The sequence below is a fragment of the Anomalospiza imberbis genome, chromosome 13, assembly GCF_031753505.1.
Source record: "Anomalospiza imberbis isolate Cuckoo-Finch-1a 21T00152 chromosome 13, ASM3175350v1, whole genome shotgun sequence".
Classification (NCBI taxonomy): Eukaryota; Metazoa; Chordata; class Aves; order Passeriformes; family Viduidae; genus Anomalospiza; species Anomalospiza imberbis.
The window spans coordinates 9,807,842-9,824,465 of record NC_089693.1 but is presented as its reverse complement, the minus strand read 5'-3'; the positions used below and the strand labels follow the sequence as shown (position 1 = coordinate 9,824,465).

The 16,624-nt window shown below is 42.8% G+C and overlaps 1 protein-coding gene across 4 annotated transcripts in view; it reads right to left on the bottom strand.

Moving 5' to 3' along the window:
* The window catches only part of HOMER2 (homer scaffold protein 2), a 51,437-nt gene that overhangs the window by 9,532 nt on the left and 25,281 nt on the right, over positions 1-16,624 (bottom strand). For all 4 annotated transcript variants that reach the window (XM_068203821.1, XM_068203822.1, XM_068203824.1 and 1 more), the window contains exon 3: positions 3,521-3,652. In XM_068203821.1, coding sequence (XP_068059922.1) covers positions 3,521-3,652 — 132 coding nt within the window. The remainder of the gene's footprint in view (positions 1-3,520; positions 3,653-16,624) is intronic.

Below are 16,624 nucleotides of genomic sequence, written 5' to 3'. Positions count from 1 at the left end.
GATAGTGTAAGGCTGTTTTGAGTCTGTCTTTTATAATAAATCTTTCTCTTTTATGATAAATCTCTTCATCTTATGTATGAAAAATTTATGAGGGTTCTTCATGGACGATACGAAATATGAGCAGACAAAAAGAATTGGAAGTGATCTATCAAATTTTATTTTGCAGCTATCTTCGTAAAGCACACAGGAGACTGCTGTGAAAAATTATGTGAGCTGGGAAGTAAAGGACATTTTTCCACATTTCCATAATAAAAAATTGCATATGATTGAGTAACATTAATCTTCAATACTAACCCAATAATGACCTCACTGCATAAACGGTATCAGTCATGTCTCTAGTTCACCAACACATGTATTAAACACATTTGCATTTAGAACGTGATTGCTGCTCTGAGAGGGGCAGTGCCAGCCCCAGCTCTGCAGCGCTGCAGCACCCATTGCACAGGAGCAGAGCAGGAGGCTCTGGAGCCACCCAAAGCTCGAGGCTGTCTGACAGTTTGGTACAGCCACAGGGCCAAATCACCATGAGAAATCAGATTTCTCTCCAGTAACCAACTGCTTCTGCCCCAAACACAAATAATTGACAAGTAACTGCTAGCATAAAATCATGCCCCACCTCCAAGGTCTAAGCTGACTTTGAGCCATCAAACCATTACAACAAAAGGGAGTACGTAATGAAAGACAAATTCCTAATAAAAAGTGTGTTGAGTAAATTAAAACTTGGTAAGTGTGGTCTTAAGGGGCAATGAAAATCTAAATACCCAAAACCAACTACTACAGAATTCATAATGTTTCTTCTCCTTAGGTCCATGCTTGCCCTCTGGCAAAGTTACCAAAATCAGCAAAAAAAAACCCACAAAAACTGGACTAGGAGAGATGCCAACTGACTACCACCCCAACAGTCCATCATGGATTATAGGATGTGCCTTCCCACGCCCCAGCAATCTGTGTGACTAAGCTGCAACACAGAGAAGATTTGCTGCTACCAACACTTGTGAAGCCTTTTGGTCAGGCAGCTGCAGCCATGAGCGCTGCTTGATTAGGAGTCTTGGCCAGTGAAATTTAATGGGGACTCGAGGATGCTACTGCGCATTGCAGAAATTATTTAAAGGCTGTTCAAATCCACAGTCAGTTTGTCACCAGAAGAAATCTATATATATATTCAAATAGATCTCCTTAGCATTTTATACATTAAAAAGCATGATTTTGTATGCATAAATTTTAAGCTCCTGGTCTGGCATTATATTTTATGTCTCCTACTGACAAATTGTGCCAGTATCGGATGAAACAGCTGCTCCCACCCAAAGCAGGCTCATAAATATTTCATCTCCCTCTCGGTTTGCAGAAGGCTGGGTGATGTGACAGCCCCGGGGGAGCACGGCTGTGCCGTGACCCACAACACACGCGTGCTTTTCCCGTGGTTCTCCCGGGTGAGCCCTCAGCACGGGGCAGAGGGGCTCCCAACAAAACTATTTGCCCCAGAAAGTGGGCAGTGATTTGCTCTATCCCAGCCAGGGCGTGTCCAGCTCTGATGCCAGCTAGATCAGTGGCTGTGCTGTGTGCTGGGGCAGGGGCAGACTCTGCCCTGAGCTTGCTGCCCTGCACTGCAGTGACTGGCACACATGGCACACATAATGTGCAGGAGGGCAGAGAAATAAAGTCCAGGGCTTCCCAGGGGCCAGAGGCAGCTGCTTTATGATGTGCAAAGTCTGGCTTTACTGCGTTTCTCACCCATATAAATCTTTGTCCCTATGCCCTTGACTACCTGCAGCTCCTCATCTCTAGCACGGCTGCCTCAAAGCACCCTGAGTAGCAACAGGAATCCTCCTTAACCACTTGGTGTGCAGAATTCAGCACTACCTGTGCAGCACCAGCCCTGCCTTCTCACACGCACACGCCGTCACTTTCCCGTGGTTCCTGCCTCCCTTTGGCTGAAGCCACGTTTGAACAATGCCTTTCTGAGGCATGGGGTGGGAAGGGGGAAAGGAGGCTCAGCGAGTCCTGCCAAAGGGGAAAAGGACCTGAGCAGGACATCAGCTTTAAGCCCTAAGATTTTCCCAATCAATGTGAATGGTAATTAGGTTACTGGGTCACAGAATGCAGTTTTCATTAATGGCTCATGTTTAATTTGAACTGCTTTTCCCTGCAGGTATGGATTAATGCTTTAAGTATCTCAAGAGAAGCAAAGCATTAGAATGAGGCAATATCTTTTATTAGGCCAAGCAATATACTTAAAAATGCAGGCATTTTTAGGCATGCTAACCTCTTCTCCTGCCTCATTATGTTCCGTTGCTTTCAACGGACATTTTTCAGCTTTATTTATTTATATTTATTTTAAGCCAGGGCTATTGATCTCTGGTTTAGGGGAGTTTTAGTGTGCCCTTCCAATTCCTGACTAAGCACTTCAATTATTTCCCGTAAAATAGGAAAGCTTTAATTCATATCTTTTATAAGAGTATAATGATATTAATATAAAATGAAACTTGATTTTACTATTCCCAGTACACTTATATAGCTGTAATCTCACTCTAAACTCTGATCTTTCTTACTAATGGCTCAATAATTAAACTGAGAAGCACAGACAGTAAAGGAGTATCTTTATCCCATTGCTTTGCATGGTGGTAATAAACTAGGTTTTCTTGTATTTTTCAGCTAGATAACTGTCAGAGTTTTGGTTTGGTTTTTTTTTAATCATCTCAAGCTATTTTTAAAAGTGCCCCCCTTAAGCTCCCTCTCAATATTCTGACCAGAAAAAGTCTTTCTGCTGATTTGGAAAGCCTTTCATGCAAGTAGAAGGTTGTATTTTGGGCAGTGGGCTCTTCAGCAGATCACGTAGTGCAAACAAATGTACAAAGTGACCTGGGAAGAAACACAGCTGGGCTGGTGCTCTGCCTTTGCTGCTTTAGACACCACAAGAAACACCTTCTTCTCCTGACCCTTTTCTTATTAAAGCACAGGAGAGGACAGCAACCTGAGAGGCTGTGGCATGCCCAAGGACACGCTGCTGAGGTCACTTTTGAAGCCCAGTGCCAAGCAGCCAATGCCTCAGGAGTCAAGTATGTGTGAGATAAGTAGGGCTTTATACCACATGAACAAACAACCATCTCAGCTGCTTGATAAGCACTTGTCAAAACCACTACTCCAATGACAGAGGAGTATTTTCAGGTGCTGGTTATTCAGAACAAGAGGCTGCTCTAGCCTTTTCAAGCCTGCTAACGCACCCAGTGCCTAGTCCAGGGAAGTGTTTCATTAATACCAAACTCAGGATTAAGGGTTTGGTGCTAATGCAGAGGCAGTTTTGTCAGCAAGCCTGACATCAGCTCGCCCTGGCTACTGCAGCAGCAGCACGCACAGCCACCCACAGGCAGTGGTAATTCCAGAGATGGTAATTCTGCTGATTCCAGAGATGAGGACCTGCAGTGCTGAGGAGGACCTGCAGTAACACACAGGTTGGAGATGTGCTGCTCTGCACTAACAAGAAGCAAGACAGCCTTTGCAGCCCCCCAGTGAGCCCTGATACCTTGGTCAGCTGCTGCTCGGAGGGGAAGCCCAGCCCGAAGACGGTGTTGGCTCTGCTGTCTGCCCACTGCCCGAACTTCTGCGACGTTTTAGTGAAGGTCATGTTGGGGGTGATGGTGCTGTTTATGATCACCTGGTCACAGACAAAGCAAAAAATATGAATTAAAACATGCAAGTCACATCGGAAATGCATATCCTAGCAACGGTATCATCCACAGCAATTAGCAGGCTAAATTGGGAAATTGCTGTGTTCAGAAGATTTTTTTTTTTCCAAAATAAAACAGTTGTTTTCTTGTCTTAGTTCTTGCAGGAGTTCTGATGCTTTGTCTTGTTTTTCAAAGTACCATCACAGCCCTGCAGTTAAACATAGCTGCAGGAATGTCACTGAACTCAAAGCAGGGTCAGGAGGCACAAAACTACCCTGGCAGAAATGCAGAAATCTTTTTTTTTTTTTTGCATTAGGAAGCCCTACAGCCACTGCACCAACAGGTACCTACTTGAGGCCTTCAAGCAGGGCACCACCAGTAATACCTGAACTCAGACCTGAAGGGCAGAGAGATATTTCTGCATATTTCCATTTGTCCTCAGGCCTCCACAAGTAGGATGCCAGAGACATATCAGAAGTTTCAAACAAAGCCAGATAATAAAAAACAAGACAAGGAGAAGCTAATAGCTTGACAGGGAGTTTAACTTGGGAGGGGTGGTGAAGCACATCACCAGCAATGCATATGCAGTATCAAATTTGGGCCTTGGAACAAATACATTTTAACTAATATCTGCTTCATCACCAGCAACCCTGAAAGCAACAGTGATTCTTGTAATTAAAGAAATAGCCAACAAGAGGAAGGCTGGTGGATGAAGTCTGAGGAACTTAGTGGAGCAAATACAAAATGTAATCTTGCTAAGAGGAATGAGGTACTTGTCAGTTCATTATCAAAAATCTTAACTTTATTTTCAAGATACATCATTATATTAGTCTAGCGACTTCTTCCCCTGGAAATTAATTCATGTACAATGTTCTTTCTGCTAGCAGAACAAGAGCTTTCTTTAGTAATGCGTACCATCATTTCCAAAATGCAAATTATGCAGTAATTAAGCCCAATCTGTGGGACAGTTTAATTAACATGATCAGGAAGTATCCTGGCAACATCATTTACTATGTATTCCAAGCAGTTTTTTCCTAAGCTATCATTTACATTTAGCAAAAAGTGTAAATTAAATTTACCAGAGGAAGATCCTTACTTGCTTCCATCCCCTCCCTGACTTCGGACCACTGTGCTGACACTTTATTTGCTTTCTTAAAAATTACTCAACTTATTTCCCTCCTTTTGCATCATCACTTTCAAACAAACCTACGATTTTCTGCCATTCCCCACCACTGGAAGTTCAACCAGAAGGATCAAGACAGAGGAGAGCCAGGTGAGTGGTACCCCTGAAACTGTCCTGTGCTTGGGAACAATCAGGCCAAGAAAGGGGAGAGGTGACCCTGCAACCAGCACAGGTCAACATCAACATTCTGTTCAGACAACACAGAAGTTGTGGCTGCTCCATCCCTGGAGTGTTCAAGGCCAGGTTGGATGGAGCTCTGAGCAGCCTGGTCTGGTGGAAGGTGTCCCTGCCCATGGCAGGGGGCTGGAACTGGGGGGTTCCTCAGGTCCTTTTAACCTAAACCACTCTGTGATCAGTTCTCAGGGTCAAAACATCTCCTTGAGTGGCCAGTGCACAGGCAGAGGTATGAGCAAAGCTGCCCAGATGTGTTCTCCTACAGCTATGTTGTGCCATAGGAACAGCCAACATAAAAGCTAAATGTCATCTCAGTCATGTAAATCAAAAGAAAATCAGAGATTTTATGTAGGGGTTTGACAACGCAAAGGGACTGTGATAATGCAAGGATTGCATGAAGAGTCAAAATAACAGGAAGAAAAGCTACCACCAACCCCAAAATTCAGGGTGCTTCCCAGGAACTTTAAAGAAATTGCTATATGTACATTTCTGCTTTAAAAAAAATCTTACATCGGACAGATGAACCACTTACAAATGTCTAGCTTCTCAAGTTACAGAATTTATTTTAAAAACTATAAAATTCCCAGAAATTTCAAGTCAGAGAAAGTATTATTTCAGTCCTGCTGTGCCTATCAACTTAGACATCTGGGGGAAAAAAAATAAAAAAGTGACCAGTTTGATTGAAAGGCAAAAACTTCACTCACTGATAGCTGACCCTGAGAAGAATAAAATTCCTCCACACCTCCTACAAGGATCATTAAGAAAATACAAACATATTAAAAAACCACACTAAAGTTATCTTTTACAACACAGTTCAATATTATGAGACGTGATAAAAGGAATAACGAAGGCTGCAAACTGTAAACCAAAGAACTCCTTATTGAGCAATGAAATGCACTACATTAGCTGAGCACCTTAGAAGTTCATTTTTTTTTCTATGGCCAGTGGAGAATCCAAGGAAAGGTTGTGGTGAGCACACACTTCTGAGAAAGTGACAGTTCATCTGTTAAATTTATAATAAGCTGCTATTAGTGAAACTGCCTGGAAGCTGTCTCTACCTTTCCCTTCAAATCCTCCTCTGTCAGTCAGCCACTCCAGAAATGCTGCATTCCTACAGAGAAGTGAAAACCTAAGCAGAAGCCTAGGAGATTAAATCAGATCTCATGTTTCTGTGAGTTCAGAGGAGAAGGATGCTGTGGGTACAACGCGCTTATTCACCCGCTCCTCCTGCCCATCCTCACCCCATCTGTACGTTCACTTCCCCAGCTCTGGCCATCATTTCAGAGCAGTGACACTCCTCTGCCAAGGGAACAATCACGTTGGCTGTGTTTAGGAGAAAGAAAGGGTGCTGTGATTTCAAAGAACAATGAACACTGAGGCTTGCAGGTGCTCCTGCCAGGTAACCCAGCTTGTCCCCAATCCTGTGGCGAGGTCACCCTCGGCTCTTTGGGACCAGGAGAGTGTTCCCCACCACTCCTCCATCCTCTGGGCAGATGGTCTCAGCTGGGGCAGGAGGCAGGGGGAAGCATTTGTGCCCACCACAATGGGAAAGGTCAAATAAACTGGGAAATTTTTCTTTTCTTTTCTTTTTTTTTTTTTTTTTTGTGAAAGTATAAGCCAGAATTTTCAAATTTCAAAAGAAGGAGAGAAGTAAAAGGGCACTATTTTGCTGCAGGCAGGATAAGCCACCCGGCTCTTTTCCATCCCTACCTGCAATCCAGCATGATAATTCTATAAGAAAAGGCCACTCATCAATTTAAATGAGACCTTATGAAATACTTTGCATTTGGTCCTCATTTGTATAATACACACACAGTGAAATTCCAGCTGCACCATAAAATGGAATAAACTTGTGGACTTTCATCCAGGATAATGGATTCAGAAGACAAACTACTCTCTAATCAAATGCAATCAATCCCTGAAGTGGTTAAGGAGTTCTCCCTAAAGAGAAGAGAAGCATAATATAATAAGCACCTTACAGAATAATAAACCCATTCATCATCCTCAGTTGTCTACATGTTTTTTTAAAAATCTGCCTTTGCACTCACCTACATGCAAATGTATCAGATGGCAAACATTCCTGACACACCTGCATGAGCCAAGCAAGATCTCATACTAATTTCCCTTCCTCTGGGAGAAAATCAAATCTGAGATACACATTTTTATCTGAAGATGACACAGAAGCATGTTCACAGCACAAGGTAGCGCTACCTCACCCAGAAATGACTCCAGACATTTAGGAACGCACTGGGTACATTCATCAGATAAAAGTGAATGCAAATAGGCTGGTGTAGAGCAGAACATTCACCGGCTGGAACACACCCATCCTGCTGCCTTCCCACGGAGAGAAACTGCCAAATAAATCAAGAAGGAAGAGGTCACAAGACGACCTGAGTGCGTAGAAGGAGAAAAACGTGCTGGCAGCTCCCGCTGCTCACAATGTGTGAGCAGAGCCCACAAATGCAGCTGCTGCTTCTTCCAGGGGGACACTTGCAGAATCTGAAGGGCTCCACTCCCGCACACCCCGCACCACAGCAGTGCACCGAGGGGGAGAAGCCAATGTGGCTCCTGGAAATGCACTTGGGCAAGCTGCTGCCTCGTTAGCACGGGGCGAGCGGGCACGCTGCACAGCTCCAAGGCGAGGAGAGCAGCGACTGCAGAGGGCATCTGGCAGAGCCACTGGCACTGCCCCGAGCAGGAGGAGCAGGACAGGATGAACACACGGGCAGGAATCTGCCAGGACACGCACCCAAGGGGTGATGAGCCATGTCAGCCAGCCCTGCCGCCAGCTCCTCTGCCTAGGAAAAGACTGAAATAACAGCTATGAAATAGCTAATCAGTGTATTGGCCAACGTATTTTCAAACTGTGTTATATTAAATCAGAAAAGGACACCTTATTCTAGGACTAGAGTGCCAGATTAGGAATGATTCTGGAATTTCCCCTTTAAATTCACATCACCTGTTACTCTGAAATAACCACACCTCCAGAAAAGCCCCAAGGCTCCAAGCCATAAGATCTGCTCTTTAAGACTACACTAAAACCTCCCCATTTCATTTTCACACCTCTGAATATGTGCTTCCAGTTTGCAGCCCTTGCGAAATTTAATTTCCTCAACCCACCAGGCTGCTAATCTTCAGTAAAGATGTATCCCAGTCTAAAAACAGAATGGCAGAAGGAAAGAAGCTGCTAATCCTCTGGCCAGAGCTATCACAGGCTCAGCAGGTTCTTCCAGCTCATCAAGTCGACATGAATCAGAAGGGCTTGTGACACAGGATGTGAAGACGAGGAGTCAGAGGTGGATTTACAGACAAATTCTTCCTTTATCACAAATATTCACCAACACTTCTGTGGAATTAACCCACCTACATTTCCATGATCTGTATTATCCTTTACACTATCTACCATATTTCCTACCCTAGCCTCTAGACAGAATGTAACACTTTTCACCAGGATGTCACTTGTGATAAACTTCTCATCTCATTTCAAGTCCTAGAAAGCCAGTGCATACACACACATTGTTAATCAAAACAGTGGTAATAAAGGGAAAAAAGAGAGTCCCTTGCTGAGACCACCAAGCTGAGTAAAGCCAGGGAAGCACAAACACACACAAAACCAAAAACAGCAATGGCACTTGCTGCACCTGACACAGACATGGCACATTTCCTGGGACAGGCTGAGGGTATGGAATAACTAGACCGGGAGCACTGTAAGTGTACATTAAGAAGAGCACTGAGTTTCTCCACTTTGCTCTTCCTCCTGCTCCACTCCCCCATGGGTGCACGCGGGGGAACTGAGCACAGAGCAGGCACAGCTGGCAGGAGCCACGGCCAGGCTCTTGCTCTGGTTACCCTTCCCTTACCCCTACACTGCAGGGAGCCTGGCCTGCTGCTGCTTCTCAAGAGTTTCTGTTCTGCACAGTTAACCAGGACAGCAGCTCTTTCTGTTCTACACAGGACGGCAGCTATTTCACCCATCACTGGACTCCAAGATCTTCCACTGCTACACCGGGTGTTCCTGCTGGAGGTGGGAGTGGAAGAGGAATCACAAAAGTTCTTGTGAAGAGGGAGACACCAGGACATCCTGCAAGACACCCAGGACTTGCTGCAGCCCTTGGCATATGCCTCCCACCCTGAGCTCCCTCTGCAGAGAGGAGACTCCTTGTATGGGTAAAGCCTCTCATGTGCTGCTGCTGCTTGTTTTATGGGGAAAAGGGTCATTTCCACAGATGCACATAGTGCTTTTTTTCTCTTAAATTGCCTTGCATCCCCAGGATAATTCCATGAATTATGAGGTTCATTTTTAACCCCGCAACCCAACAAATCAAAAAAAATCGCATACAATTCTTGTCCTTATTCATAAACAGAGATGTAAAAATAGCCCCCCCAACAAAAAAGACTAATAACTGTTTTTCCTCTGACAAAATACCTCTGTTGCAAAGCCCTCACTAGGAACCTGTCTAAATGCAACAAAAGTGGGTTCATGATTGTGTGACTTCTATTAAGTAAATCTCCTGCTACACCTACTCCATTGCTCTCTTTTTCTTCCCAAGGTAATTAACATCTCTGCAGAGTTGGCTTCCCACCTCCTCCATCCAGTCTAAATCTCTAAAATCTCCTATTTTTGCTTTGACATCTGACTAGAATTTTTTTTCCTTTTAGGCACAGCACACACATCCACCCACCCACAGGATTCGAAGCACCAGCAGCTGTTTCATGAAGAAAATCTACAGCAAGGGTTTTTAAACCCCCTGGAACAAATTGTTACCCAGGAATTTCATGCAACAATTTACAAAATATATAAAGCAAGATGCTTGCGTATTATTTTCATATGAGAAATAAGATTCCTAACTTATCAGAAAAAGTGAGAAGGATACAGTGTAGACTGTTTTTTTTCCTGGTGACTAATATTGAGGTGAGGGAGAAGGCTGCTTTGACTACAATTATAAAAAATCATAAAACTTCCCATAGACATGTCATATTTACATTTTGGAAGATTTAATAAAAGCATATAATCTTTGTGTGCAGTATAACCACATCCCTAAGTTAATTATTTAAGCACTGATCATTTTCTGCATTTTTCAAGTTTATGACAACAGCCTCACTTAAGCCTGGAGGTCCCTTTTGAAAGGCAGAAATGGCACACCCACACAGCATCATTAAAGACTCCTCTGCTCTTTAACAACCTACACACCCTGGGAGTGGTCAGCAATAGGATAGTTTAGTTCCTCTTCAAAATGTGGAAAAGCTGTCCCTTGGCATGAGCAATGGCCATGACGGACAGGTGCATTATTTTTAAGAGGTAAAAGGATGCCCAAGTTTCTTTACAAAGACATCATATGGTCTCAAAGACCTCTTGGCACATTCAGGTCCTGCACGTCACACTTGAGTCGGGTGATCAGAAACCACTCTGAGTGGGCCAGTTACTGAAACACTAGTTTTGGCACAGGTTTTCTGAGTAATTTTACAGAGGGGTTTTAAAAAGGAGAAATCGACCCAGACCAAAGTTTCCCTACTTGCTGGTAAGTGATACAGCAAGAGATCCTTAGCATGGATTTGCATATTTTCTTTTTAGTGAGTAACAAATTTCATTTCTGGAAAGGTCTTTGCAATCTCCTGGATTCAGCTTTGTGTGGTCTTTCCAGAGCCAGTGACAAACACACAACACACATATCAAGCAGAAAAATGAGCCAGATAGGAACAAACAGTGGCAGATGTGCTTCTGCTCTTCTGTCAAGGATACAGCTGTTGACAGCATTCTGGTATGTTTTCTCCTAAGCTTACTAACCAGCTTCTGAAGGATTTACTTCCAGAAATAATCCAGGAAATGAACTGAGAATTTTTCACATTTCAAAGTTAATAACTTGGAAAGAGATTAATATAGAAATGTTTAAGTGGTATGAGTTCTACAGCTCTGGACTTTAATTTTTTTCTAAACCAGAACACAACCTCAGGAGATGATCATGATTTCTGGTTGATTCAATCTCAAGTGACACACCAAATTTTCTGGCATTTACTTTGCTCCCTTGCTTAGCTTTTGACAAGCTCACTTTTTCATCTGGAGTTCTAAGTCTTTTTTTTTGTGCAAACATTTTTAACTTTTCCTTCTATCCTTGGCTCATCTCCACCAGTATTACTAGTTCTGAAATTCCTACTGCAGCTAAGCCCTAACCATTTTTTCTCATCCTCTGAATACTCAAAGACCTGTTCACACAAGTGCACCCAATATAACCAGCTCTAGCTATCCAAACCTGTCTTAGCAACTGTTGGACAATTCTCCTGCAGACTCAACTCCAGGTCCTTTCCTCCCAATTATTAAACCCTGCACCTCCCCTCAGCCTGAATTTCTGAATACTTGATATCACCTTAAGCAAACAAAAGATGATGCAAGTGAATAGTCTCATCCTTGGCTGACAGCTCTGCTTCTCCCTTCTGCTGTATTTCTCCCTCACCAAATTACAAAGAAGACGTTCTCAAGTTTGAATGTTGAGAGAGAAACCAAAACTCAAGCAGCTTTAATCAAGCCAAGTACACCCCTGGCACAGACAACACAAATATTTTCAGACCATCAGAGACTGTTGTTTTCCTTAATTTCCTTCACTCTTACATCAAAGATGTCTTTGAGAGGATTATGAAGTCATGGTCTATGGAGCAGAAGGATCCAGCACACACCTCACTTTGCTCACACCAGACACTGATCCTCATGTTAAAATGTCCATTTCCTTTCCTACTTGAGTCTGTCCTACTCCAGCTTCCCCTACCCCCAACATTCCCATTTGTCTTTGATACTCCACAGGACCCTTTGGAGCATGACACTTGGGGCACACCCCACACAGACCCTCCTGCCTTGCCCCCCAGGGCTGCAGCTGCCCCTACCTTGACCCAGAGAAGCAAACCCTACCTAGAAGGCATCAGCATCACCCACTGATGGCAATTTCTCCTTAAATTGGGAGTTCTCTCAGAATCATCCCAACTGAGGCCAAAAAAAAAAAAAAACCTGGAAGTTGCATCATCACAACTTTAACACCTTTAAATGAAATCAGAAAATAGCTATTAAAAATATCAATTATTTACTGCAAGTTGTTTAACTGTATGAGTGAAAGACAGTTCCAGTGTAGGCTAGGCTGGTGGGCTTTGCCTCAGGCCAGGACAGATCTTCTGCTCTCAATGTGATCATTGTACAAAAAGAAGGAGAATGTCTCTGCAAAAGGAGCAGCTGCTCCTCAGAGAGCAGTTCGAGCCAGTTTCACTAGTTACAGAACAACATGACCAAAAGGCACCACAAACAGCAGCTTGAGATTCCTCAAGCATCTTTTACAAAGTCTTTTGTTTAGCACTACTGGTATCAGAACAGGTCTCCAGCAGATGAGCCTGGGAAATCTGAACCAGGAAAAGTACAAACCACACCTGGTGAGACTGGTGAAATGACACCAAATTACTTCAAAGGCTTTAGTTTGGATTAACAGTATATACACACTGATACGATTGCAGTTGTTCTGTCTCAGAATTCACCTATCCTGTTTTTATATATTCTGTTATCTATTTGGGATGGTCCTGTGCAGAGCCAAGAGTTGAAACTGATGAGCCTTGTGGGTCCTTTCTAACACAGGATATTTAATGATTCTGTGATTACATAATGTATATAGGAAATCATAAACCCACAACTAATGTTTTTACTTAATATTCTTCTCAGTAGCATAAAAGCAATGAGATGTTTATTGTAACATGCACAAAAACTGCATGCTGGAAGACAGGACTATGCACTAAAATTGCATTTTATACCATATTTTGAGTATAATTTTTATTTAGGGCATTAATTAGTTCCATCTGTTGACTCTGATATCATCTACAGTGCTTGAATTCACCTTGAAATTAGCCCAATAGTTCATGAAACAACACACTATGAAAAAGAGGGGATAAAGGCCATCCAATATGCTTAAATTTCTGTATTACAGTAATCAGCCAGACCAGTATTGGAAATCTTCTTTTACAACATATGGACAAGAAGGCACAAATACTGGATCAGTGAAATCAGACTTTCAGAGGTCAAAACCTGGACTCCTTTGCACTGGTCTGCCCTAATGCAGTGGCACTCTTAAGCAATGTCACATGCTGCCTTTTGAGGAAAGGCCATCAGAGTGTCACATGCTGCCTTTAGATGAAAGGTCCTTTCCATGCTGGTTCTCAGTGTCAGACATTTAAGTAATACTGAGCCCATACTCCTCCCCCTCCCCAGTCCATGTTTTATGGCTGGCATGCTTTCTGGGACCACCTGAAAAGATTTCTCACCCAGCCTGGAAGAAACAAGAGGGCAAAAAGAGCAATGCAGAAGAAGCTTTAGGGGAAGAAAAAAAAAAAAAAAAAGAAATCTGTCTCAGTTATCCATTGGTGAAAAAAACTCTTTGAGAAGATGGAATAAAAAATATTTTATTTTAATCAGATTTTACTAGCAGGGTCTCTCTGGAAATCATAGTCCTGCCAGTGCTGCAGTCAGCAAAATAATTTTCAGGGTGAGGAGTGGGAGCTCTTGGCATTTGAGCAGGCAAAGGGCAGCTGGCTGGGACTCCAGCAGCACCACACTCCTCTGGGCTACAGCACACGGCACTCCTGACAAGCAAGGGCCATAAATAAAACTAGGGCAGGCAAAACTAGGAATCAAAGAATCTCCCTCCCTTTGACAAAACACACACAAATACCCTCACCCACACCTTTCAAAATCATAGCATTTTAGCATTTATCTATAGACATTAAAAGAAAAGCCAACACACCACTTTGTAAGGTCACTTTTCATTTACTTTTACACCCCTTTATCTTTGGCTACCCCAAGGCTGTAAAACATCCTCTATCGTTCCACTACAAAACTATTAAACCTGAAAAATCAGGTAGTTAAAAAACTTAGGTATTTAAGAAAAGATAGGCATTAAAAAAAAAAAAAAACAACCACCCTATATCACTGCACTTAATTCATCGGGTACGAGCCTGGTGAGCACACACTGACACTCTGAATGCCAAGTGAGAAGCCAATATTTTGATTGTTGCTGCCACACATTATCACAAATCATACCCATGAGGTCCTAGAGGCAGAGTTAAATGCTGCCACACCAACGCAGACCCCTGGTGAGGTACAAACTGCCAGAAGCCTTTTATAATTCAGTGCCAAAAATTTTGTAATATATAAATTACTTGGTGGGCTTTTTTTCCTGTGAAAGAGTTGCTATTGGTTTAATGGCTGAATTTACGTCAATGGAAAAAAAAAAAAGAATGAAAATATCTAGTCAGATAAAGGAATTTCATCTGTGGTACCATACCCTGTAATTGTTTTCCTTTGAAAGAAAAGATTCTGAAATCTAAGAGTCACCTTTTGGCAAAATACTCTAGGATATTTTTAACAACTATGCCTTAAAATAATTCCTTTTCCGTGGGCAAAGAAAAAGATCTGTTTTGAGCCTCTGAACACATCACTGGAAGAACTCAATTTCCTCTTTGTGTGCTGAGGACACCTGCCTCCAGTCGTGACAAGAAAAGTGTGGTTATAAAGAGGTGGGCAGCTATTAAATTAGGTAGCAATTAGTTCCCTGGGACAGGAACTGAGAAAGCCAGGAATACATCAACTATTAGCAGATTTACATATCAGCCCTTCTTACCTCCCTAAATATCTGCTGCCACAGGCTGCTGGGGCTGTGTCCCTGCCAGCCTCATTGTCCTCTGTAAATCACACCGTCCCCTGCATAGATGCCACTTGATCAAACAGCTTCATCACACCATATAATGTACTGTATTCACTTTGGGGGACACTATGTGAATACCGATTGGCAAAATTTGGCCCATATTCTTATTCTTACTAATTGCAACTTACTTCAGAAACAGACCCACTGATTTTGCTTTCCCAGCACAGCAATTTTTCTGGTTCTCCCTTCAATACTTTCACACACTTATGCCCAACTTAGCTGCTGATCTCCAATATTTGAGGTAATTATCAGGTAATAAACTCTTAAATGAACTAGTAACTGGGAATGAGTGTCAGCTGACTGTTTTTTTCCTCTGAAGCACAGTTTTTACTTCTTTATTGTGTATTTTCCACGATTACTCTTGCAATGTAGTCATTTTGTAAAGCCTGATTTTAATTTTTTTCTAGTCATCTGTTTAATCATCTCTCAGAGACAACTGGGGACTGGCATCTGCGATGACTCTTGCTGCGTCACTTTTCTTTGCTGCTGCCAGCTCAGTATGTCTCACTATGCACTTTATTGCTGGCTATTAATTTTTAAGCTAGCTTTATGTTCCTTATTAACAGCACATTTCTCAAAAGAGAAAAATTATGTTGCTGCAATCCCAAGTTTTATAGAAATACAACGTGAACATCTGAAAAGAGAGCAGAGGCTTGTTTCTGAGGGATTATATTTCCATCTCAAATTCCTTTCTCTCTATACTGTTTGGATAACATGTAATTTAGTTTATAAAAAATAAATAAACCCACCAACCAGGGTACTAAAATGCATTATTCCTGAGGATGACAGAGGCTATTGGTCTGCATAATTTTCATACTGTCAAACTTCCTTTTGGCCTCCAAAAGGCAAGCCAATGTAGGCCACTTTTAATGAGGAGCCCTGTGTGTGGCTTTCCCCACACACTGCACAGCAATCGGGCACTTACAAGTTCACGTTCTCCCTGCATCATTACCATATTTTGTCTTCTTTCAATAGGGTTGACTTTTGTTCACAACACTGGGCACTTTCATATGGTGAAGTCTCTTGGCTGCCTCATTAACTCTGAATCAGTGTGTGCCCTTGCATTTTACTGTATCATTTCCTCCGGCATTCATTATGCTGCAGCTAGCCTCTAGCCAGAAACTTCTTAAAACATGATGAAATTACTTGCTTAACAACATACAAGTCAATTACAAGGCAATTAAAAGATATACTAATCTATTCCCTTGTTTGGTCATGGCATCTTGGTTAAGATCATGCAGCGCATTCTCATATGGCATCTGTGAAATCTTCTGCTATAAATTGTAGGCTCCTGTCCACAGCACCTGTTTTTCTGTGAAAGACACAGGAATTAGAAGAGCTGCTGTCTTTAGCTTTGCAAACATGAGGAATGAAAGTGGTACAAGCTGTTTTGAATCTAGGCTTTCCTCTCTGCAGTGCTTCATTCCCCAGGTATTTTAATGGGTTTGTTATAGGGATGGGAGAATTCAAAAGAAACCTGGCACCTGCAGGCGTATGCTCTCTCCTGGCTGGCCTGCATATTGGACTCCTGAATTCTCCTCTGCAAGGGAAGAGTTAAGCTCCCTAGACTTCACTCTGCTTCCTATCATTACCCTACTCTCTTTCTATTCCATTTTTCTCACCATCTCCATATGCAGCATCCAGACTCTTCTTCCCCAAGGGGTAAGGTAAAGGCAGTGTTGCACTGAACTGGGCAGCAGAGCCAGGCAGCTCCTCTGCCAGCCAGGCTCACAAACCGAGTTACCAGTAAATATTGGTACTTTTAAACACATGGGCTCAGCAGTTCCCTTAATCCCCACCTTCAGCTCACTGCCCTGCACCCTGGGTGTGTGGGGACAAGGAGGAGATAGGGACAGGCTGCACCTGCTGGGAGAAGA